Source organism: Lactuca serriola, chromosome 8 (genome assembly GCF_051521515.1).
Source record: "Lactuca serriola cultivar US96UC23 chromosome 8, Lser_US96UC23_V15, whole genome shotgun sequence".
In the NCBI taxonomy this organism is placed as follows: domain Eukaryota; kingdom Viridiplantae; phylum Streptophyta; class Magnoliopsida; order Asterales; family Asteraceae; genus Lactuca; species Lactuca serriola.
In genome coordinates, this window is record NC_136415.1 from 276,548,057 (window position 1) to 276,575,356 (window position 27,300).

The following is a 27,300-nucleotide window of genomic DNA, read 5'->3' on the forward strand; positions in this document are numbered from 1 at the left end:
GTGGTATTTTGAGGAACTCACTAAGTTTCGTGCTTACCGTGTTATATGATATGTGTTTCGGTTCTTCTCAGGATCGCGGGAGGGCGCCGGTTCGATTGTACACACTAGAGAAAAAGTTATGTTTTGAGGATTCTGGATTATTAATCAAACAATTACGGAGTTGCGTTTTGTAAATTAAATAAATGAGATTTTTGTGAGATATGTTATGAGAGTTATGTGGTTTTAAAATGAAAAATTTGGTTTGAAAATTTACGTGGTTACATTCAGCATTGTACTTTTCTAAATTAATAAAATGTTATTTTGGTTTTTAGTTTTAGTTATACTTAAAATAAACTTATATTTTCTTAAACTATTTTAAAGAATCATGTACTATGGGAATGATACTAAGGACACATTTCTTGTGTTTAAAGATGAGAGAAATGAAAATCACAAGGAAAAAAGGTTACATGGAATTAAGGATGGAAGGGATAGGATAGGGGACTCCCGCCAGCCTTACATGTGATACATGTAATGCATTTATTAAAATAATTACATTAAATATTATTGTAATATAATTTTGTTCAACTTTTGTGAAAATATTGATGAAAATGTTTTTAGACATTAAAAGAACGTCACCAAGTACTAATTGATGACAAAACTTTATATTCGTTCCATGATTACTCCTTGAGGGATTAGATTTCAAACAACTCTCTTTGTTTTACACTAAATCTCCAATCAAAAATCCCTACCAAAACATAGTTGTATATCCCATGATTACACCTTTTATATAATACACAGATACATTTTTCTTTCCTTTTTCCTAATCTCTCTCTCCTTACTTCCAGTTTTTTCCTAATCTTTTTTCCATGTACACATACATACATACAAGAATAACATGAGTTTTTAAACCCTTTTTTTAGGGTTTCAAAAACTGATGAATCAATGAAGCAATCAATACAAGACAACCCTGAGCAACCCTGGTTGGGGTTCAGAGTAGTGAAGCCCCTCTTCCTCCAGCAAGTACCTCTGGACAGCAACCGGAAGTCTAGCTGGCGTTCTTGTCCCTTTAGTGTGGTGGCCTGTCCCCACACATATGTACACCTGGACACGCTGGTCTGCTGACCTGGCAATGTTACGCCACGTCATCAGATCACGTTTCAGGACGTGAATGGCTTCACTCACGTGTAGCCCGTGAAGATCAATTATCCTTTCCTGCCCTCCTCTTCCATTCCCTTGCATTTCTGGACTTACCGGATTCCTAACAGAGAAGAAATAATACCACTTTTTATTTTTATTTTTTAAGGGCATTGTATTTTCATTTTTTATTTTATTTTTTTGTATTTGGACAAAACTAACCTTTGATAGTAGATAGATTCTTGAGCCTTTCCATGAGCAGCTTTCATTTGGATGTTGTGTGATTGCCCTTTCACACTCAGCTCCTTAGCTAAAGCCTTTTGGCCAATAAGATAAGCTTGTCGTGCCTATTTTCAAACCAAAATTAAGAAGAAAAAAAACTTTTAATATTAAATAATTAGTAGCATTCAGAACCTTGTTATTTCTTTTTTAAATACTCTTATTCACCAGTTATTTCTTAGGAGACCCTACGTTTTATTTATTCGGTTGAAGGGTAAAACGGTCATTTACTCTCATATAAATGGTTAAATACCTGTTCAAAATATGCATTGCGTAAACGTGCATGATCACGAGCTTCACCCCGCATTTCAGAATACATATTTGCTGTGATCTCAACAAAGTTAAAGCACAAAGACACAACACAACTAACCATATAATATAATAAACTAAAAAAAAAATTAAAAAAAAAAAAATATTATTTAAACTTCAACGAAAACATTACCAACTGCATCACCAGTTTCAAGCCAAACAGGAGCCGAACGGGGCCCATAACCACTGGAATAAGAGCTTCTACTTGATCCAATGGTGGAATTTGGAGAAGGGTTTCTATCATACTTCCATATACTCGAATCCTGTGATGCCATTTTCCTAACTGCTGAAGCAAAATCGGTTGCTCCAAGTGATGGAGAAGTGGAGGATGATTTGAACATGAGTAGATCTTTCTCTAAAGAAAGATAAGAGTTGACATTTTGTTGACCAGAAAATGGTGCAATGTGATGATTATTTGTGGGAGAAAGTGCACGGAAATCAAGAGCACTCAGATTTGGTGATGATAAGGCTTTGGAGTTTGGATTCTGATTCAGACCATTATCTACTTGAAGCTGCAATCAAATCAAAACCAAAAACACTTTACACATACAACAATTATTGAGGAAAGAAAAGAAACAGCCCTAAGTGTTGTATAAAGATAAACAAACACAGTTTCTTATTTAGAGTAAAAAAAAAAAAAAAACCTCAAGCTGAGTCAGCATCTCAATTGTCAAATTCAAGTCACATCCATTAGCATAATAAACCTCTGCAACACTTTCAGCTGCAAAACCTGGAAATTGGGAAGCCAAAAATCCAAGAGAATTTACTTCTGTACCCTCGTTAAGCATATCATCTAAATACCCTTGCCCATTATCACCATTATAGGGTGGCAGTGGCTCATCTATAATCCCACCAAGCAACTGATCACCATGCATTTGCTGAAAATTACCAAACCTGCCACCATTCATTTGATGAGGAGATAATTCATGTTGCTCAGGGAACCTTGAGCTTCCATTGACATCCATTATAGACAAAGTTGAAAAGGGAATGGAAATGGAAATGCTATTGCTTCCATTTCCATTAGAGTCTTCTTCTCCTCCCACAACATGGAAATCAGGAGTTATATCATCAGGTAGTTGGTGACGCCAGAACTGGTGGGCTTCATCATCTGAATTATTTGATACAGAAGATTCTGATCTTTTGAGTATTGATTTCCCTGGCGTTGAAGCACTAAAATTGCCAAAATTAGATGTGTCTGAAGAACGTGTGTTTCCAGATGGTGATCTTAGAGAAAATGGAACGAATTCTGCAGCATCTGGATTTAAAGTTTTTGCCTTCCCTGTTGTGCTAAGGTTTTTATCAATGGCAGAAGCCCCTTTATTGAGTAGGCTCATTATTCTTTGTGGCAAGAAAATAAAGTTAGTTTAACAGCATATGAAAGAACCTCCCAGTTGCAACCAGCATTACCCAAATCCTGCAAAACAGATATTTTAGACTGCAGATTTACTCACAGGAACTCATACTCGCTTGTCAAGATCACAGGCTTAATGAAGAAAGAATTACAGAAAACAGAAATTATACAAAACTAGCATTAAAGTAACTACACACATTTCCTTTTTAGTCGATAATTTGAGAAAACTTCAGCATTTTTTGCAATGTTCAAGGAAGAAATTGGATTACCGAACTAATAGATTACTATAAATAATGCATGTAGTTTATGTATAACATCACAAAACCAAAAAGCATTGAATGTAGACCGTATCTACCAAAATCTAACTTTCTAAGATCTTGATTATACTAAAAATCATGTAATAACAAAGCACAAAGTAATCAAATTGCAATAACTAATGTTGATAATTCATTGAATTAAACCCTAAACGAAAAACAGATACAAAACAATTTTAATCGAAAACCACAATTTCGGTTCATCAACAGTAAGAGATATCACAAACAAAAACAATTAACACGATTCCACAAGATCTGATCATGATACAAGCTGTATGTGTTGAATTATATACCTTTGCGAAGCTCGAGGATCGACGAAATCATACACAAACGATCCATTGACGATGGAAGTTAGATAAATCTGAACAGAATATGTGTAAATTGTTAAACGAAAAGCAGAGACAGTGACTGATAAGAAGTATGGAGATGATTTTGGAGAGGTTATCGCGTATGTATGTGTGAATCTGAGGGTATGAAGATGAGAGCTGTTCGTTGACGAGTGTTTTTGGTTTTGATAATTTGATGTGGAAGAAACCCTGATATCCACCCACCACAAATAAAGAGAAGGGAGCCTCAGCAACCTATCCAAGTATCCATGTACCCACACATAAACACGTTGACACGCTACCACTTGCACTAGCCTAGGTACAAATGGTACATGCTTATTGCTTCTACAAGTACAACCCCTTGCCTTTCGTTCATGAATCATGACCTTTCGAGGGCATTTGGAGCTGCTGTAGCTGATGTACAGTATTAAAAAATTATATATTATTTAATTAAACGGTAAAATAATATATATATATATATATATATATATATATATATATAGATATATATATATATATATATATATATTTAGGTTATTTTGTTTAAAATAATTATTATGTTATTGTATTTATAAATGTAGGCAAATCAAATTTACTTATTTTAATAAAGTGGTTAATATATATTATTAAATTAAATATAACTGATAAAATCATCTTGATTAATTACAAGGGTAATTTAGTCAAATAATATAGATTTAATAAAGAAAAATTGCATTTTTTAAGAATCATAGATTCTATTAATTTTAAAAATCCGATTTTACGAATTATAAATCTTTTAATTCGGACATTCTGACAGAATATGTATATGAATATATTCAAAAATAAAAATATTCTTGAACCATAAATAATAAAAATATCATTGAACTTATTTTTTTTATCATGAATTTAAAAACTTCTTGTAGAATAACAAATTCTTGAACAATCAATTGAAGAATAAAAACAAAAAATAAATTATTTGTTATACAATACGGGTAACAATTGTTAATAATTACATCAAAATCTAACAACGACTAATACATTCTAAAAGAATAATGTGATCCGTTTCAATTTTGTGGTCCATTCTTCAAGCATCAACTTCTGTGATTCCAACAGAATTGGAATTCGTCATTCCATTCCAACAGAATTGGAATTCTTGATTCCATTCCAATAGATATTAGCCAAAAAACTGCTCATTCTGATATGTATATTAGCCAAAAAAACTGCTTTTCATTTCCTTCCCTTCCCTGTCAAACACCCAATCCAAACACTATTGTTTTCTATCAAATGAAACAAACCCAAACACCCCAATGATTTCTATCTAACATTCAAACAAACCCCTGGATTTTAAAGTGTGTATTCTATGTAATACATTCCTGCCCAATTTTGGAATATATATCAAAGATTTTCAGATGTAAGAAAACACACAAAATTAAATAAATAAATAAAACATCATTTATTAAGTAATTATGAAAGGAAATGGCATACCTTTAGTGACTTTGCTTTCATCATTCCCACATCCTAAAAGCTTCTCGGAGTTTGTATTTCTCTATGCTATTCAACTATATCTCCAATACCCCCTTTCACCTGGAAAAATTTTAGTTAAAAAGTAAGAAAACATATTGACAAGTCATACCATCTTTACGAGCAAGGCACACACATGAAGACGGAAACCTTGCTCCAATAATCAGATATTCCAAAACTTAGTGAAGCAAATTATCAAACACCTGGTGGACAATGAAAATCCAACACCATAAAAAATACAAAAACTTGCACACAGACATGGAAATAAAAATTAAAAGAAGCTTGAACACAAAAATTTTTATACCTGTAAAGTACAATAACCAAACCTTGAAAATCTATGAAAAAAATCCCAAAATTCATCAAGCTGCTCTCACCCGTGGTCACCAGAAACCAAAATCACATAAAACACTACAAAAAAACGTAAATTTCACATACGGAAAGTGTATTGTGTGGGTTTTTAATTTGCACTTGCCTTCTACAGGGAATCGACCTTCTTTATGGAGCTGAGGGATAATTTTGTAAGCAGGAACACAGGCCGCACTACTGCTACGCACTATGATGGAGGGTAGACCCAAATCGCCGGAAGAGTCATTTGGCTTCTGTCGACCGGAGGGATGAGACAGGAAGAAGAGGAGTTCCGATTTTGGGATGTGTCGATCGGATTTGATAAGTGAAGAATGAAAAAAAGATCGTCATTGTGGTTTTCAAAAGGGATAAAAATACCTAGGTAACTAAGTCAATGGTTACCATAATTACATGTTATTATTTGTGGAAACTAATTATCAAATTACCTACTTATCCTTATTTATTTATTTAACTATTGTGTGCATGTATGCACCAATCATAAATTAGTAACTATTAAATAATTAATTAAATCAAATAAGAGCATTTTCGGTTTTTTGTATTTACAGTTAATAAGCTCATTTAATTTAATCCTATAATTAAGGAAAGAAAATCAGTATTTTAAAACCCTAAAGATAACCCATGTCGTTCATTTGCATCTACAAATCTTCTTCCTCCAACATTTCTTTCTTTCTCAATCAATACATTGTCATCTGAGTCAATCAACATCTCTCAAAACTTCAAGTATAGCGACCTTCAATTCCCCCACTGTGTCTTTCATTTTAATTACCACTTCTTAGCCCCAAATCTAAAGCAAGCGTGTAATCTGGATTAGAAATCAACATGAAATCATTCATGTTTATGAATTTTCCTAACGATCATCAATAGGTAATGTCTCTATCTTTAATCATTTTTTTGGTTTATAATATATAATCATTTTCTTTAATCTACATAGTTTTGTATTAAAATTATTATTTAAGAGTCATTCGTGGCAATCGATATGAAGTTTGATATTATCAGTTAATATTAATTAAATGGAAGATGTGTCAATATGATCATTGATTCAGCTCAAAAGAAAAGCCTCTGTAAGAAAAATCAATCAATTTTTACATGGCTAATATTGAAAATCGAATCTATGAATTAAAAATTCAAATTAATAAATAACACAAAAAGCACAAATATCATGGATGGATTTTGTGTCCATTAGTTTTAGTCTAACGTTGGAAATATATATACATTAGGTTTATAAAGGTATAAATTGTGCATAATTCGCATACAGTGTGGATTAGTATGTATGTCGTGTATTTGTTGCCTTTTTTGAATTTTGATAATAAACATGTCATCCAAGTGTTTGATATAACGTCAAAAAAAGAAAGTTTTTGTGTAAAAGAGGCAAGTTTGATATGTTGACTTATTGGGAAGGTTCTGTCAGAATATGTTAAGGTAACATGTTTATACTTGTGTTTGAAATATTCTGTTAGAAGTAAAGTAGATAATATTTTGTTAGAATTCTTAAGGAATTGAAGTTTAAGCAACAAATATAAATGAAATATTCTTTTAGAATTGATGTTAATATGTTTAGTTATGTTATTTTGGTGTCTTTAAGAATGTTTTGTTAACAACAAGTATATTTGTTTAACTGGTAATACATTCTAGCAGAATTACAAGTAATGCATGTTATTAAAATAGCGATAATATATTCTAGCAAAATAACTAGTAATGCATGTTGTTAAAATAAATTATAATTGTTTGATGTCTACTACATTCTATCAGAATTTATGTCTACTACATTCTATCAGAATTTATAGTTGTTATTCTTTTAGAATTTTCTGAAATTTTTAATATTTAAAAGTTGATTATGTTATTTTTTTGTGGATTTAGGTTTTGAAGAGATTGTCATTGATGTGGAAAAGGAGAAAAAACATGGAGAACTAGAGTGTATTCTTGCAAAATGTATTATGCTAAAATGTATAAAGTGTTTCTTAACAATAATATTCTTTTGGAATTGAAGTGTTTTTGTTAGATTTTGATGTTTTTTTTTCTTTTTTAACCATTTTTAGTTTTAATCTTTAAGAATAAATGTAATCCGTATTCTTTAGAAAATGTTATTCTTGATAATATGTTATATAATTCTTTAAGCATGTTTAATATAAAAAGTATCTTGAACGAAACAATATTCTGCAAGAATAAAACCACAAATATATTTACTAGTTTATTGTTGACTTATTGTTATTCTGACAGAATAAAATCGGTTATTATTAAAAATAATATTAAATTTTAATTAGAATTGATTTTAAAAATTCAGATTTTTAAAAAATAAAGGAATTAATGATCCCTTAAAATTTGAATTTTTTTTTTTTTTAAAATAGGTTAATTGACCAAAATACTCTTTTGCTAAAATTTGTGTGATTATATGGTACATGTTATCCCATTGTAGTATCACACACCCTCAAATCATGTCCATGGATTAATTTCATCCGTTGGTCCAGATTTGTGCATTCTGGCACATAATAGTTAGTAAAAACAAAATAACCTAACCATATATATATATATACACACACACACACACACACACACACACATATATATATATATATATATATATATATATATATATATATATATATTCTCTTACAAGGGTGATTGGAGTGGAGACGTGATAGACGTGTGTTATGTGCGTGAAGTGCACGAACACCACCTTTGGATGATATTATGTTGTTATTTGGTGTTATTTGGTCATTGATAAAAGTAACTTTAATAAATCTGGAACACAAGCGTTACATAATTTTTCCATTCCCAATGCATGCAGTCAATTCTTCCTATCACACCTGGAAATCCGCACTCTTCCTCGACATGGAGTAGTCTTGCGAAATCATCTTGATTTGGCATTCTAAGATACTATTCATCAAAGCATGAAATACCACCTGTTATAAAATGTATAAGAGCATCCCGTGTTACAATTTCACTCATTCTTAAATATTCATCATGCGTGTCTGTTGATTTACCATATACCAACACACACAGCTTTTGGTAGATTTATGTAAGTGTGAAATACCTCTTCTACCGGTGTCATCACGTTTTTGTTGAAAATATATGTCATTGAATGTAATAGTGGACACTATACTGAGGAGTAAAGGTTGTTAGAAATAAAATCATCTTAGATCGATTAGATTTTAACAAGTAAAGTATTAGCACGATATGAAAACAAGAACACACGATGGATCAACTGGTGTCGAATGATTAAAAGACACAACCTCAGAAGAACTCTATAAAGAATTGCTACTGTAGAGGTGTGTTAGGGTTACATAGAAAAGATTGATCTATAGTTAACTAAAATAAGATGCATGTATGCACCATATATACTCTAACCCTAATATTAAATACGGTTAGACAGGCCAAAACCGTGTACATAATGGTCATATACAAAATAGCCCAATGACACAATCCAGTAATCCCAACAATCTCCCCCTCTGCGTCAATTGAGGCGAGAGATGCTTCACTGCTACGTTTGTTGAGTTTTCTTGATGGTCTTAAAAAGGTTTGGAATAACAGCGAGAAGAGTACGACGAAAGTTGATATACCAGCGAATCATGTCGTTAAAGCATTTCTTCGCAGCAACATCATTAAGTTTACACTTGTTAATGATCTCCAAAATGAGTTCTAGACAAGATGTGGAGAATAAGTGTTTGTCGGGCAAAGCAAAAAGGCACTTCTGATTTTCGACTCCATGAGTGAACATTATAGTCAAATGATTCACATCGATCTTGCCCATTCGCATCTTGTTCACATCGCTTGCTTTTCCAATAGGATTAACTGTTGTCTTTCGCTTCATAACAGAAGCAATTTCAGTGTCAAGCTTTGATACTTCATGAATGTACAAGACCAACATTCGCTTGAGATGAGTGAGAATAGGTTCGTATTTCTATTCTTCGGTCAGTAGGAGGTTCGTCAGCAAAATCCAATCATGTGGATTAAGATTTGGTAGATCAGCAAGCGAAAACTCATGTACAACGTTGTTTAAACCTCGTGTCACCCTGAAATTGACATTAAAAAAGCTTATTGTAGCAATTGGCTTCATGACCTTGACCGTTGTAATTTTATGAGCACTCCAAGTTAAGTATTGAGGCTTGGAATAAGCGAGATAGTAATCTACTAATGCCCTCTCTACTTTTGTCTCAGGGGACGAAACAAAAGCAATAGATTCAAAAGAATGAAACATGAAAGCCCTTTGAGTTATTGGCATGTCAAATTGAGAGTCTTTTGTGTTCTACAGGTCGAATGAAGTGGCCGGTTCTAGCCAATGAACGCTAGGAAATTCAATAGCTTCTTTTATCAGTTTGTCCAATGTCCACAATGGAAAGAGAGTTTTTCTGCTCTCCATTGTGTCGTGAGCTTCTTTTTCCTTTTGTTTCTTCTCTTCTGCCTCACGAACTATCTGATGGTGTTCATCAATTTCTGCTTCACGTTTCTTTCTGCGAATGAGTTCATTCTCATCTGGCTCTTCTTCATCACTATCATTAACAATCTTTTTCCCTTTCGCTTTTGCATCTGAACCCGAAGTTACATTATCCTTCAGTTCTTTTGTGACATTCAAATTTGGTGGATCCTGAGTGGTTTCTTTTCTTGATGGATCTTCAATTTCTCCCCCTTGTTTCGGAGGGATACCAACCACAGAAACACCCTCGATGCGATTTAGTATGTCAATGGTTGGGCGAAGCTTTTCTGCCAAATGGCCTCGAACACTGATTGTGAGAACAGAATCATGAGCCTCCGGGAGATTAGAAAGTAAGACGTTAACATCTCGTACACACACCTTCACCACAGCTTTCTCAGATTTCATATTGTCGAGCTCTTTGTTCACCTGCTTGAGTCGAGGAGATTGAGTATTGATTTGAGTTGTTTTGAGTGCTAGGTCATCCATTATTTTACTTTCAAGCGCCTAATCAGCTTAAAGTGTATCAAGTCTCGAACTGATATTCTTTTGAAACTCAGCATTGTTCATTTGAAGACCTTTGCGAATGCTCTCAAAGTGATCCTTCTCAGATTAAGGCGACGTGGTGAGCTTTTCAATTGTGGCATTCACAGTGGAAGCATTCTTTTCAACGGCAGCCTGGAGAGAATCTAAAAAGATTTGAGCATCAGAAATGAGTTGTTCGACTTTCTTGGTTGCTTGCTGACAGATAGAGTAGATGTGTAACACCCCGTTCTTTAAGTGTTTAATTATGAGTCCCTGAGAATTAAGAGGAAGGTTAATTCTGGTCCTTCTTCGAGAAATGAGTTTCATCCGAGAAAGTTTTCGGGCTGGCATATGTGTTAGAAGCATTGGGTTTCTCGTCACCCCGTATGAATGTAAAGTTATTTGGGAGCGGGTTTAGATTAGAGGAGTTGCGGTGTTTCGAAGATGATTACTGCTTATGGTTCTTTGTGGAGTAAGTGGGAAAAGGTCCCATGCATGCATGGCATGCATGTTTGTAATTTGAAGTTTGGTTGGGTACGCCCAGCGTAATAGAGAGAAAGATGGCGGGGTGGCCGGGTGAGTACGCCCAACGTACTCTCAGAAACTCCAAACCCTAATTTAGGGTCAGCCACTATATAAGGAACATGTTGGTTCACCCCTTAGCCTCCTTATACTCATCCTTAACCTCAGAAAAACCCTAGATCTCGTGTTCTCTCCATTTTTGGGTGTGCTTGACCTTGGAAAGCTCTTGTTGGCAAAAGAAAGGCTTGAAGGAGAAAAGAGAAGTTGTCAAAGAAGAAGAAGAACGTGTGGAGCTTGTAGATCTGAAGAGATACCATCCTTTGGAGCTTATTTGAGGTATAAAGCTTCTTGCTTGACCTTCATATTGGGTAGATCTATGTATTTTGAAGCTTTGTCATCATTCTTGTCCCAAAAGTCCTCACCTTGTTGTATGTTTCGAATTAGTCAAGATTATCTGTCCTTTTAGACCTTTGGAGAGGTCTTGAGTGAGAAAAATGAGGTCCCAAGGGCTGTAGTTGTTCCATGTGTGAGATATATGGGTCTTAATGGATTAAGACCTTGGATTAAGAGCTTAAGGACGTCCCAAGTGATAAAGTCTGAGACTTTATGATTTCTAATCATATTTGGCCTATGGATCTGAAGTTTGGGCTTAAGAGCTTAAGCCATTAAGATGTTAAAAGGACTTATTGGATCTCGTAGTTACGCTCCGCGTAGCGGGCCAAAGCCCCGATCCTCATTTGCGTTCATTGCAGTACGCCCAGCGTACCAAGGAGGGTACGCCCAGCGTACTCCTCCTGTTGGACTTTTATTTTTGGGCTTTGAGTTTGGGCCGTTGGTGGGCAGTTGATTATATGTTATGTGCACACGGTTGCTTGGACTGGAGTTTGTCCCGATATGCATGGCTGTTCTATGTTCTGTTATGTTATGTATGCTATTTATGTTACGGGCCGGAAGGTGATATGTTTGGGACCGGAAGGTCGTTGCCTGGAAGGGCGTATATGTGGTTGGTATTTTGGGGGTATCTCACTAAGCTTTCGGGCTTACAGTTGTGGTTTAAATGTTTTTCAGGTTCTTCAGGAGACCGTGGCAAGGCGAAGGCGTGATCGTACCGCTCCTCGTGTTTATGTTATGACATGGTTCTGGAAATACTCTGATAATAAATGTATTGAAAACCTTTTTGTAATAACATTATTAAAATGGGTTGTTTTTGAAAAATTTTAATTGTGTTGAAATTTTTGGTCGTTACAAGTTGGTATCAGAGCCTTGGTTTGAGTGAATTGGAGGAACACTCGTGTGACTCCAGTCTCAAAATCGAGGAGAGTTTTCAAAAGAGAATTTAAAATAGTTTTCAAAATGAGTAAAGGAGGACGCGGAGGTACGATCAGCCGGAGCCAGTAAGTAACCCCAAAATACCATGCATGTTATTTGTTTTTGAGCTTTGATAGAATAGCATGCTAGTGATAGGCTAGGGATCTTCAGGATTTCATGATAATGTTGCCTGATTTGTGATGCATGTAGCCTAGAGTTCCTTATGGGAGATTTTCAGTGTTCCTCTAGTGGTGAGGGTTGAGCCTTGTTATGTATGTTTCTCTAGGGTGTTGTGGTAGTACTTCATACAAATATGGGTAGGTGTGGAAGGTAGTATGGGCCCGTACTACTAAAAGCACAGGACCCATACGCGTATCAGGGAAACCATGATCTCTAGGGTTGGGTTGAGAGAGTTGGATCCCAGGATGTGGGAAGTGTCTGAGATTTTGTGGTGTTTTCCAGTATGGAGATCCCGAGGCATGCTGGGAGTGGATCCGGGTCAGGATCGGGAGCAGGAGAGGGAGTTCCGGGCGGGTATGTGCCGCCCGAGGTTGTTGGTCAGATGAGCTCGTGCGAGTTGGATGCGGGGATTCGTGAGATCCTGCATGATGAGGTTGCTGCGTTGTTCCGGGAAGATTTGTCGGAACTGTTCGGGTCGATCAAGACCGCCATGGTTGAGTATTTTGATGAGCGCTATGCAGCTCTCACAGAGACGGCTGCCGCCGCGGCTACAGCAGCTGTAGCAGCGGCAGGGGGAGGAGTTAGTCGGGGTTTTCAGTATCGGGACTTCGATAATACGAAGCCTCCCACCTTTGATTGAGTTCAGGACCCAATTGTTGCTATGAGATGGTTATCTGACGTGGAGGGGTGTTTCTTCATGTGTTCATGCCCTGCTGATCAAAGGGTGAGGTGTGCTCTGAACCTGTTAAGGCTCAGGGCAGAGGATTGGCGGAGATTGACCACGGGGTCATACTCGGATGCGCAGAGGGCTGCGGTTTCATGGGATCAGTTCAGAGAGATGTTCAGCGCTCGTTATATTCCGCGGGTTGAGAGAGAAAGATTGGCTCAGGAGTTCCTCGAGCTAAAGCAGGGTTCGGAGTCGGTGACGGAGATCACCATAATGTTCACTGAGAGGGTGATGTTTTGCCCTGAGTATGCTTCGGAGCAGGCTCAGATGTCCCAATATCTAAGTATGCTCAAGAGGGATATCAGACAGTTGGTGTCTACGCAGAGGTGCGAGACCTTGTTGGAATTGCAGGAGGCCGCCAGGCGGCGTGAGTTAGAGATTGAGTTGCGGTTGCGTGAGTTGAGGCAGGCTCCGGTGCAGTCGCAGCCGGCGCCGAAACGGTCCAAGACCGTTGATTCCAGGGTAGGAGAGCAGGGTAGTCACACTTATGGGAAGTGTGGAAAGGGTCACACCGGAGTTCGTAAGACCGGTGGCGCATGCCGCAAGTGCGGAAAGGAGGGGCACTATGCGAGGGATTGTCGACAGTCAGCGCAGGCCCGGGGTTTGAGGATTTGCTATCATTGTTGACAGGTGGGACACTTGAGGGTCGGCTGCCCACAGCTTGTTGCAGGACCGGTGTAGGCTCCAGCACTAGCCACTTTGCGGATCACAGGTGGAGGTCAGGGTGGAGCGGAGCCCCCAAGGGCTCAGGGTCGTGCGTTTCAACTTTCAGCAGAGGAGGCCGGAGCAGTGCCGGATGCAACCGCGGGTATGTTTCTTTCTTGATGTCTTCATTATCTGTGATTATTATAGAATATTTATTTTCTGCTAGTCTTTTTGTGTGGCTCTCGGTGTGGTATTCGTTGTTTTTTGTGGTTATGGGTTTGGTATGGCGGATTTCGTTGGATATCTTTCATGGGGGTTATTGCGGTAATCTGGCGTCCGATTAGATGATTGGATAGTATTGTTTTTGAAGAATGGTTAGCTGCAGCTTGAGTTTCTTTCAAGCTCGGGTTGATCAGCGTTGATGTGTGCTGTTGTGAAAGTTGCTCGTGCTTGCGGGTCGCAGTTCGCGTGTTAGTGATTGTGTTGTGTGTGGATGTTTAGCGAGGTCGGTGATGACGACCGGTGGTTGTTAGTCAGTGCTCTAAGTGGGGGAGAATTGGGAAATTCTCCGGTAGGCCGATGGTCAGGAGGGGTTGTTTAGCTGCTTGGGATTCAGCAGTGTTTCCGTCAGCCAAGGGCGTAGGCTGGTATGAGTAAGTGGTAGGCGTGCGGGGCGAAATACAGACCTAGGGCATTTGAGTGTGGAGGGCCTGGAATCAGGCCAGGATTGAGTATGTATGATGAAGATAGAGTTCGGAACCCCTGGGGGCTAGAACGGTATGCATGGGAGGACGGTCCAGCCAGACTGAAGACCTGGTGAGGTGGACTAGCCATGCTGAAGACTCTGCAGGTATTGTCGGATCGGTTCAAGGAAATGGGTTGGTTATGTTGTGATGTGTTAGCACTAGAAGGTCTGGCCCCGGTTATTGATCTTGATTAGCAGAGATGGTGCATGGACTCGAGAGTCCTTGCGAGCAGATTCAGAGCATATGTGTTGCATGGATAGCGGTTATGCTATAAAGGGGTGGTGCAGCGTTAGGTGAGCACCGTAGCACTTGTCGTGGTGACAAGGCAGCCAAGTGGATTTCCTTGGTAAGGAAAGAGGGAGAGGAGTGTAGCTCCGAGAGGGAGTGCAAGTTCACGGAAGTGAAAGCGGCAAAGCAGAGTTATGATTAGAGTATTTCAAGTATGGTTATTGAGCAGCGTGTTTGCGGCAGTGGAATAGAAGCTCATCCGGTTTGGGATGTTTGCTGAGGTTGCGAAAGGAATTCCGCAGGTGTAGAGCCAAGAGGCTCGGAAGGGATGCAGGGAGAGAGTCTTGGGCTCTCGGTGTGATTCTGATCAGGGTATTGGGTATGTATTATTGGTTCATCCTGGGGGATGTTTGAGGATATCATCAGTGTATCGGGTTTTCCTAACCTGAGGGTGCTAGAGCTAGTTCAGCATGTGTATGTGATTACAAGAGGAGAACCCGTGGGAGTTGCTCAGAGATTGAAGAATGGGTCTTTCCGTCAACATGGAATGGATAGAGTGGGATTCGGATCGGGGATCCGATGGTTCATGGTTTTCTAGCCATATGGGTCGAGTGATTGTTGAGAATTGGAGCAGTGATGCATCATGGGTAATTCTCGGTTGTTGAGTGTGATTATCAGAGGGTACAGCCGATGCCGGTTTGAGACGGTGGTCAGGACACCGCAAGGAAGAGGAAATGAGTTCGAGTTTCGATGGTTATGCCTTGGGGAACCTGGTCCGGTTAGGGCCAGGTGGCGCGTCGTGGGAGTATTTTGAAGTAGAGTTGTTGCAGGCTTCGAGGACGAAGCCTAATTTAAGTGGGGGAGAATTGTAACACCCCGTTCTTTAAGTGTTTAATTATGAGTCCCTGAGAATTAAGAGGAAGGTTAATTCTGGTCCTTCTTCGAGAAATGAGTTTCATCCGAGAAAGTTTTCGGGCTGGCGTATGTGTTAGAAGCATTGGGCTTCTCGTCACCCCGTATGAATGTAAAGTTATTTGGGAGCGGGTTTAGATTAGAGGAGTTGCGGTGTTTCGAAGATGATTATTGTTTATGGTTCTTTGTGGAGTAAGTGGGAAAAGGTCCCATGCATGCATGGCATGCATGTTTGTAATTTGAAGTTTGGTTGCGTACGCCCAGCGTAAGCTGGACGTACGCCCAGCAAAATAAAGAGAAAGATGGCGGGGTGGCCGGGTGAGTACGCCCAGCGTACTAGAGGTACGCCCAGCGTACTCTCAGAAACTCCAAACCCTAATTTAGGGTCAGCCACTATATAAGGAACATGTTGGTTCACCCCTTAGCCTCCTTATGCTCATCCTTAACCTCAGAAAAACCCTAGATCTCGTATTCTCTCCATTTTTGGGTGTGCTTGACCTTGGAAAGCTCTTGTTGGCAAAAGAAAGGCTTGAAGGAGAAAAGAGAAGTTGTCAAAGAAGAAGAAGAACGTGTGGAGCTTGTAGATCTGAAGAGATACCATCCTTTGGAGCTTGTTTGAGGTATAAAGCTTCTTGCTTGACCTTCATATTGGGTAGATCTATGTATTTTGAAGGTTTGTCATCATTCTTGTCCCAAAAGTCCTCACCTTGTTGTATGTTTCGAATTAATCAAGATTATCTGTCCTTTCAAACCTTTGGAGAGGTCTTGAGTGAGAAAAATGAGGTCCCAAGGGCTGTAGTTGTTCCATGTGTGAGATATATGGGTCTTAATGGATTAAGACATTGGATTAAGAGCTTAAGGACGTCCCAAGTGATAAAGTCTGAGACTTTATGATTTCTAATCATATTTGGCCTATGGATCTAAAGTTTGGGCTTAAGAGCTTAAGCCATTAAGATGTTAAAAGGACTTATTGGATCTCGTAGTTACGCCCCGCGTAGCGGGCCAAAGCCCCGATCCTCATTTGCGTTCATTGCAGTACGCCCAGCGTACCAAGGAGGGTATGCCCAACGTACTCCTCCTGTTGGACTTTTATTTTTGGGCTTTGAGTTTGGGCCGTTGGTGGGCAGTTGATTATTGGGCCAAGTCTGGGAATTTATGGATAGAGTATGTTGGGCCCAATTATTGTTATGGACATTGGATCTAGGCCCATTTGGTGAGGTGGGCCCAATTTGGTAAATAGGGCCAATGTTGGACTTTGTATGAGATTTGGACTTTGGTCTTGTTCCGATATGTGGAAGTATGTTTGACCAATGTTTATTTTTGTTATGATGGTTAGTTCGGGATTTGCGGTGAGTTGGTGATTCGAGAGGATGCTTCTTCAGTTCAGAGTTTCGGCAGTGCGAGGTGAGTTATCCTCACTATATCAACGGGGTTTAAGGCACCAAGGCCGACCCTTTATCGGATGGAAATCCGGGTAGTTGTCTGTTGTTATGATATTGCGTGATATGGGCCGGAAGGCATCATGTTATGGGCCGGAAGGCATTATATGTTGTGGGCCGGAAGGCATTATATGTTGTGGGCCGGAAGGCATTGTGATGTGGATTGGAAGGTCATGGCCTGGAAAGGCGTATGTGCGTAATTAGTATGTTGGCTGAGACGTAGGGTGATGTTATGCTAGTGGTCGGCTAGGTCGGTATCCTGGTTAGGGTGATGATATGTTATGTGATCTGTTTGATCGATTTGTTGACTGTGAACTGTTATATGATTATATGTTATGTGCACACGGTTGCTTGGACTGGAGTTTGTCCCGATATGCATGGCAGTTCTATGTTTTGTTATGTTATGTATGCTATTTATGTTATGGGCCGGAAGGCGATATGTTTGGGACCGGAAGGTCGTTGCCTGGAAGGGCGTATATGTGGTTGGTATTTTGGGGGTATCTCACTAAGCTTTCGGGCTTACAGTTGTGGTTTAAATGTTTTTCAGGTTCTTCAGGAGACCGTGGCAAGGCGAAGGCGTGATCGTACCACTCCTCGTGTTTATGTTATGACATGGTTCTGGAAATACTCTGATAATAAATGTATTGAAAACCTTTTTGTAATAACATTATTAAAATGGGTTGTTTTTGAAAAGTTTTAATTGTGTTGAAATTTTTGGTCGTTACAAGATGCTTAAACAACTTGGTTCGCTTTTTCAATGGAAGCTTCGTGTTCCTTGACGAGAGTGGCGAATAACGCTTTGAAGGCTTCGTCATAGTATGTTGTGGTAGATGAAGATGAAGCGATAAGAGTATCAAGCTTGTCGTTTAAGGCTTTGAGATGCCTCTTGGTGACAGGGACATCATCACCGCTATCGCTCTGGACCGTAAAAGGACTATAATGGAAAGTGTCAAACTCAACATTTTCACCGCCAAGAATAGTGTCAGATTCTACAGATTGAACAGGGGAAATAGGTTTGGTTATAAGAGGGGTTTCAACACCTGAAGTCCGTTCCCCCGCATCGGATGTGTTGACATGGACTGGAGGTTCGGTTGTGGTTGTGGCGGTGGTTTCAGTAAAGATTGGTGGTGGTAGAGGTGTAAAAGTGGGTGGTTGGCTAGAAAATGGAGGTGGACATGGAGCGATAGTAATAGGAATAGTAGTATGAGTAGGAGATGGAATACTATCATCAAGATTTACCTCTTGGTTCGGTGACGGTGGAGGCGAATGACCACGGAGCGAATCCTTAGATTGGGAGTCCTCATTTTCGCTTTTGTCAACAACCTCTTGATCAATAGGAATGTAATCACTATCGCTTGTGGAAGAAGGTTGGAGCATTGTCATCTTCTTGAGCTTCCGCTTCTTGGGAGCCGAATGGTCAAAACCTTGACCCTTTCGCTTCTTAGGATTAAGGGCTGGAGAAGATGGACCTTCTTTATCCCTTTTCGCTTTATCTCCATTCTTACCTCCTTTCTTTTGTGTATCAACTTCATCCAATGATTTTTGCATTTTAGGAGTTATCACTCTTGGACCTGAACTTGGTTTCGTCTTGTAGGTCTTCAAAATTTTACTTTCCCCAGACACTCTTCGATACATAGAATTAGGAATCGATCTGATGAAGGAAGATTTAGAGTTGTCTGAAATAATGATCTTCGACGTGTGGAATGTGGCGATCGAAGCCATCAACAAATCCTCCATGACTTGAACATTAAGCTTCTAAAGTGCTTTGTGCACCACTATGGTCCAAAAACGACCACAAGAAATCTCGTTGTGCCGAGAAGATGAATTAATACTCTGCATTAACTGAGCCCACATCACTGAGCCATAATCAAGGTTAATCCCATGGTAGAGGCTATAAAGGATTCTGATAAACAATTTGTTGGCACAGTCTGACCCAACAACTCTCTCGGAAAAAGCTTTGAAAAGTAGAGTGAACAAACCATTCCATTGAGGTGGGAGAGAAGATGTCTTGAACTTGGTGATGGCGGTGAGAAGTTCGATATACACCATGTGATAAAACATCATAAAGATTTGAGCAGTGGAGATGGACTTTGGGCTCACCATTGATTCATCGTAGGTTAGCCCTAGAAGAGAGCAAAACCGAGCCTTTGTAATCGAAGTTTTCTTGTCTAAGATCTCGAAGATGATCTTCTCCTCTTCCTTCAGGTATGTTGCAGATGAATAAGCCTTTGACAGCAGCGACATTGGTGCTAACTCAACCTTGGTTAGGGCGGTAACTAGAGGTGAGTACTCAAGACATTCCACGATAGGCAGCAAGTAGTAATCATATTTGAATGGTGCTAAATCCAAGATCAGATTTTGATTTGGCTTGATAGTGAGAAAATGGGATTGAGTGGTTTGTTCTTGAACAGAAGAAGAGTTGGCCATTATTGAAGGTTCTTGGAGAAGATGAACAATAAAAGAGAAATTGCCTTTTAGGTTTCTTGATAATTTTGAAAGTGGTAAAGATTAACTTAATAATCGATAACTCCTTTTACACAATTTCCCAAGAGAGAGTAAATCGAATCGTCAATCGGGTATAAATCTCGTAAACAACGCCTAAAAAAGCGTGATTTGACAATTGTTCCTCCGAAAAGTGTGTCAGGAGGCGTGACGATTGGTGACAATTCAATGTGCACATGTCGTTTGTTTGAAATCTTATCCTCTTTGTCGTGTCAACAATAACTTGTTCTCAACGCTTCAGTTCTCAACCATAAATCATCGGTTAACCTTTCGCTTGAATAAGCCCATGTGGAAGCAAGTCATCATAAGATCTGTAAAATGAAAGAGCCATAATTACCACGAACAAGACTTTTTGAAAATCAATAGACTTTCGTGCAAGGGTGTCCCTAAGAAAAAGAAATAAAACAAGTTACATCTGTGGGATTTAAGTGATGTCATTAGAGAGATGAAACTATGGATCCTAGGCACGAATCGCTTCCATCAAAGTCAAGAGAGACTAAGAAGTGCTTTTCTGGTTTCCCATTGAAGTACGATCAATTGTTTGTTAAGAAACATTGAAAGACATCTTTTAATTTCGGCTTTAAGGGTGGCTTTCGCTTAAACTGAACTACAAAACTTGACATAAGTTCGAAAGTTGGGTGAATTACTTGTGTGGCCAGTGTAGCCAAAAACATCAAGTAGGTTGGGATATTTTGAAGTGACTGTGAACATAATAGAAATCTTAAAAACAAAAACAAAATTGGATCTTTTGGGAAGAAATGTCTTGGTTTTAGAACATTCCATAAGATCTCGCAAAAATAAAAGAGATTTCGTGGTACAAACCATGAAAATGGCTTTCGTTAATTCGTGGGTGAAAAGCTAGAACTTTCAATGGTTCACCGTCAATTCATTATGGTGTTGGATTTTGAGTCTCACTTAGTACGTGGTGAAACAAAACTAAGATCATCAACACAGATGTTATGTAACCATAAACCTCAGTGGTAAATGTTGAGAGTCTCAAGGGTTACATTAATGAAAATGAAATTAATGGAGAATTTGTGAGGTGGTTCCAGATAAAGAGATTGTACCTCTGCTATGTTAGAGTGACTAAGCAGATAACTCTTAACTCATTATGAGAAGACTAAGGTAGCTTATGACTAATGTGAATTTAGCAGCCTGATTGGGAAGAAACGATTTGTATATATCGAATCAGTAAGGCTTCACATAGAGTCATTGAGGCTTTAGACAACATACAGTAGCATGCTTCTAGGGACACTTAGCTATTACATAGATAAAGAAGTGTATACCTGCCCCATCAAGCGAATTAGAGTAACTCTAGATATGTGTAGTCACGAGTTTCGCTATTATCTATTTTTGGTATTTTAAATTTTTGTGAAAAAGAAAAGAAATAAAACTAAACAAAAAGGAAAATGTTTTTGTTATTTTTAATTTTCTGAAAAAGAATTAAAATAAACAGAAAGAAAAGTAAAATATTTTTGGATTTTGGTTTTTCTGAAAAAGAAATAAAAACAGAAATTTATGATATGCTTAAACAAAATAGTATACATAATGTACAAAAATGATACAAGAGATCCAAACCAACAAGAAAGTGGATTAATCAACCAAGAGTTCGCTTATAGAGAATGAGTGAAGCGAATTGGAGCGAGAGTTCGGTCGATTTCGTGCCCCGAGATAATCGAAAACGAAATAGAGCGAGCGTTCGCCTTATTTCTCTTTATGAATACTTACAAGGTGAAAACGAAGGTAATTCTCATGAAAGTGAAGGTGGTTTCAGAACTGATTCAACTTCCATCATTCTTAAGCCTTGAATTATTCTATTAAATGATGCTTCAGGCAAGGCTTTCATGAATATGTCAGCTAGTTGATCAGTGGATCGTACGAAGTGTATTTCAATGTTGCCATCTTCTATGTGATCCTTGATAAGGTGGTACCTCAGTGCGATGTGTTTTGTCTTTGAGTGTTGCACTGGGTTGTGACAAATGCGAATAGCACTTTCGGAATCACAATATAAAGGGATTCGTTTCATGTTCAGGCCACAGTCTCTTAATTGACTTTGAATCCAAATGACATGTGAAGCACAAGATGTAGCAGCTATATACTCAGCTTCGACTATAGACAAGGTGTGAATAACCATGAAAATATACTTGGTACCCTTAATATTTTCACTCAATCAATATGCCGGTTAACCATACGCACCCCACTGATACTATGATAAACATTAAGTTACCCTTTGCCTACCTTGTTAAATCAAGCTAGTGTGTCAGTTAACCACACACGCTCCACTAACCAACTTAAGCAAAGTGCAAAGTGTAATTTCATGGGTTAGCACCATATTCACATTTTCCTAAGTAACTAAGATTGGGAATTCATAATAGTTTAGTTACTTAGTATTTATCATTAATACTTTTAATGAAGGGAGAATTCTAGTCCTTGTCATACCCGTTCGGCTAACGACCCTCCACCAGTCAAGGAAGCGGTGGGTGAGAGTGGACACCCATTAAACTGCCATTTTATAGGCAGTAACCTTATACCCCCTTATAGACCGGCTTCGTGAATGAGGCCTACTAACGGTAGGACTGACTTTGGTCTTATATATATATATATATATATATATATATATATATATATATATATATATATAACTATTAACTATTAATATTATAATAGAACAAGGGTTGAATTTTAACTTTTAAAATTCTAAGGGCTTAACTTGGAATTAAAGTATTCATGAGGGGAAACTTTACAAATTCCAAAACTTGAGGGCAAGTTTTGAACTATTCAAAAACTTTTCAATTCCATAACTTATGTGTTTAAAGTAGTTTTAGTGAAAAACTTTTCAAGTTCCATAACTTGAGGACAAGTTATGGAAGACTTTAAAACATTTAAAAATGAGACTCTCCATTTTTCATAACTTATGGAAATCCTATGAGTTTTTAAGAATCATAAATGTGACTTTTCATATAACTTGAGGACAAGTTACAAAAACACATTTTATGAATAACTTTTAGATCCATTTGGATTGAAAACACATTATCACATAATTTTCCAATTAATCTAAGCAAACTCATAAGAACAAGATAATTCAAATCAAACAATTTTTCATGTAATTAGCCTAATCATTAAAATAATACAAAACATGAATCTATTGACAATTATCTATTGAATTGGATTAGAATGAACATTACCATATCAAAAACAGGTTTACAGGTTCAAAAACAGCTTAGGGTAATGATTCCAGTCCAATTCCAGCCTTAAAAGTCGAAAATATGTTGTCAGGGGCTCCTACCCGTCGAGTGTATGAACGTACTCGACGAGTAGGATGATTTTCTTCATGGACTCGGTGAGTCCAATGCCCAGACAGCCATAAAATCGATTTTTTTTTCAGCTTTTTCAGCAATTTACATCAAGTATAATTGAAAACCAGCCTAGGCTCTGATACCACTGTTGGGTTTTGAGAATTCTAACACTCCTAAGGTGTACATGCAACCCTAAGGTGTACATAAGGAATCATGGATCATAAGCCCACATATATAAGAATGAATGATTTACACAAGCAATCCCTATATATTTAATTAGTCTCTTTTGATCACTAAAGTAATTCCAAATTAATTCTTGATCAATACTAATTAAATAACATGATTTCATATTAATATATTAGAACTTATAATATATTAATATGTCACAAATATCCTCTTCTCACAAAAGGTCTACCCAAATGTTCCGATGCCATGCAACCCAAATGGACCATGTCGGGTCGGGTCAAGTATATACCAATTATAGTTATGGACTTAGACACTAATCCAACATAAAGAAGATGTGAAATCCAATTATTGGTGACTGAGTATGAAGCGAGTGATAATGAAGTACGTGGCAGAATGTGTGACTTATGTACAAGTCAATGTTGATCACTAGCAACCCTATGGTGAAATGAAACATCTGGAGATTCCTGAGTGGAAACGGGATAAGATTACTATGGATTTTTGTCACAAAGTTACCAAAAACTTCATGGGTAAATGATATGATATAAGTGATAGTAGATCGGTTGATGAAAAGTGTACACTTTTTGGCAACCAAGTACAATGAGAAGTTAGAGAATTTGGAAAAAAATGTACATTAAGGAGGTTGTCACGAGAAATGGTGTACCATTGTCTATCATTTGTAATTGTGATGGCTGATTTGCTTCGAGATTCTGGTAGAATGTCTAGGAAAATTTGGTTACGAGGGTACATTTGAGCACAACCTATCATCCACAGATTGATGGGCAGAGCAAGAGAACCATACAAACTCTCGAGGATATGTTACGTGCATGTATGATTGAGTATGTTAACTGTTGGGATACATATTTGTTGTTGGTAAAGTTTTCTTACAGCAACACTTACCATTTTAGTATTGACATGGTGTGACAACCCGAAATTTCCATTTTACGAACATCATCTATTCAATAGAAGCTAGTTCAGTTTCAGTGATTTTCAAGCTTTTCCGAACAAGTTTGTGTACATTAGGGTTTATGTCTTAGAGGATATCAGGAGAGTGGATACTCCTGGTTTTGTGAAAATTGGGCATTCCAAGTTTCATACTGTTACAGTCTAACGTCAGGAATAAAAATATTTTCTGCCAAAATATTCCAGGACTATAAATAGTTTTCTGAATTAAATTAATTCATTATTCACAATTCCAAATAGAGAAAAGCCATATTCTCTCTGACGGATCTTCGGGTTTTCATCCCAGATTGTGAGTCTACTTTTCTATATGTGTTTCAATACTTGTTTAATGCTTATTAACAACAATAACATGTTTAGATTACAAGATCCGGGAGTTTACCGCCCAAGAACGTTCTTGGGGAGTAAACTCCAAAATGGAACTTTATGGCTTCCTAGTCCCGTTTCCTTGTTAGACAACTTGTTTAGGGGTTAGGGTATGACCTTTATGGATCAAAAAGCAACCAAGAAACACAAGTTCTTGGAGTTTACGGCCAAGGAACTCCCTTGGGCCGTAAACCCCTTTTCAAGGTCAATTAGTGCCCTAAACTTCCCCAAATGCTTAAGGACTTTACCCACTAATACTTGTGCTTATTTAGAACATCAAAAGCTCATCAAAATCACAAGTTAGTAGGAGTTTATGGCCAAGAACTCCTCTTGGGCCGTAAACCCCTTTTTGAAGGGTAAAAATCATTCCAAGCACACCTTAAGCCTTAAGACAATTTACCTTGCACCCTTGGGACTAGAATGGAGAGTAGAACACATAGAAATCACTCCTTGAAAGGATTTTACGGCCAAGGAACATGTCTTGGGCCGTAAACTCCAAGTGAAGGCACCAAAGTGTGCCTCTTGTCCCCATTAGCCTTAGATAAATTCATGAAAGCCATCCTTGAGGTTTAAGTGCCTCAAAACAATTAAATTCCAAGAGTTTACGGCCGTAAACTCTAGGGTGAATGACTTTAGGCCGTAAACTCCCATATGGAGTGTTCTAAAGCCTTAAACTACTTCATGTGTTATTCCAATAAAGCTAGGAGTGTTCTAGGATCAAGATAGCACCACAAAACACCCAAAACAACCCTTTGAGGAGTTCACGGCCATAAACCTATGAGTTTACGGCCGTAAACTCCAAGGTGTGGGGTTTGTTGGGTGGTGAACTCCTATACAAGGCCCTTTGATGTTTCAAACCCTTTTGCCTTGTCCCGTAGCAACTTAGATGCAACCATTTGAACCTTAAACACTCATAAAAGTGTTTAAATGTTTTCTAAGTGTCTTAACTTATTTATTTAAGTTATTATTTGTCTAATTAGTTATATATATGCTTATTATATGATAACTAGGCTCGTGCGTGTAAACCAGTCTCCGTTTGCCACCTAGCACGGTAGCCGACACTGCAATTCAAACGACTCACCACAAGTGAGTTCATACCCCTTGAATCAACCTTTGAAATGATTTTAAATGTTTTATAACACTTTATGGGGGGGAATAAAAGTCAAATACTTATAGTTATTACTTCAGTCACATGTGATTGTATTTAATCACATGTGATTAATAACTAGGAAAACAACGACTTTTACCACTGTTCAAACTGTTTATCAAATTGCTTGACTTTGAAATGTTTTACAAACTGTTTTACTATCCAAACTTACTTATAGACTGTGATTTAAACAAATGCTTCTTATACTTGAACTGTTTTATTAACTTATGCCTTCAAATTGCTTTATAGATCGACATCAAGTCGACCTTCTCTTGAAATTATATTTATGCTTCAAATGTTTTATGAAAACTTATTTATGCTTTTATATATCCAATTGCATGCCCATATATGTATAGATATATAAATAATGTTCAAAGGGCTTAGGAAGGCCATCCGCCCTATTTCCTTTTCCTCGATTTGGATGTGGTCTGGTGGGATTTCGGGTGACCATCCGAAGGTCGTTTCCATATTACTTATATATCATATATACATGTATAGACATAAAAGTACTTCCATATTCATACTTATCAGTACATCATTAGCTGGTTACCATCGGGGTAACGTAGGATCATACATATACAGATATACTAGAAACAATACATATACAGATATACTAGAACCAATACATATACAGATATACGAGAAACAATACATATACAGATATACTAGAACCAATACATATACAGATATACGAGAAACAATACATATACAGATATACTAGAACCAATACATATACAGATATACGAGAAACAATACATATACAGATATACTAGAACCAATACATATACAAATATACGAGAAACAATACATATACAGATATACGAGAAACAATACATATACAGATATACGAGAAACAATACATATACATAAATACGTAATAATTGTGATCCACTGTATTGGGCATGCCTTAAATGTCATGGCCCGAGTTGTAGCCAGAATTCTCTTGGAGGGAGAGCGTGAGTTTGCGTATAGATCTATACTGGATTGACTATCCTACACCTTGCTGCTAGCTACAGCCAGACCTGCAGGTCTGCGGGTGCCAAACGTCATTTCTTTTATTACGACCATTCATTATGTCATTGTTACTAGTCGATAGCATGGTGCAATTTATCACATTATGCCTTAATATAAATCCGGTTTAAGGTAGTAGTATTTAGTACAACAGTAGTCTTATTATACAAAGCTACAGTACTACAATGATTTACCCATTACATATTTTAGTGATAACCTCACTTAAGCATTAATGTACAAACTATAATTTTAACAAATGATAGTTATACTTGGGTAATTACACACTTTTACAACAAACAAGTTTACAAAACAGTTTAGCCTTGGTAGAAGGTTACTTTTATAGAAAATATAGGATTTTCTGAGAGATTCAAACTTTTACAAACGCTTTCAAACATTTGCTTACATTTTTACAAACTTATACATTGAGACAGGTTCAAACGTTTTTTTACAAGAAACATTGACACTAAAATACTTATGAACTCACCAGCTTAATGCTGATAAACTCTTTCAAAATAACTTGTATTCTCAGGTCATCAGTAGACAGGTACCGAGGCCAGCTTTTGAGAAGATGGAGTGCATTCAAGACTCATCTCATATTATTTTGTTATACATTATTTTTGGTGTCTATAACTGTACA

General features: G+C 37.7%; 1 protein-coding gene across 1 annotated transcript; it reads right to left on the reverse strand.

The window, feature by feature from the left end:
• Positions 1-676: 676 nt before the first annotated feature.
• On the reverse strand, positions 677-3,993 carry LOC145065673 (polyadenylate-binding protein-interacting protein 7-like). Its single transcript, XM_079012711.1, has 6 exons — positions 3,660-3,993; positions 2,346-3,115; positions 1,835-2,213; positions 1,646-1,716; positions 1,336-1,460; positions 677-1,237 (listed from the first exon to the last, which is right to left on the reverse strand). The coding sequence occupies exons 2-6, from the start codon at positions 3,033-3,035 to the stop codon at positions 931-933; spliced, it is 1,572 nt and encodes a 523-aa protein (XP_078868837.1). The 5' UTR covers positions 3,036-3,115; positions 3,660-3,993; the 3' UTR covers positions 677-930.
• Positions 3,994-27,300: the final 23,307 nt, after the last annotated feature.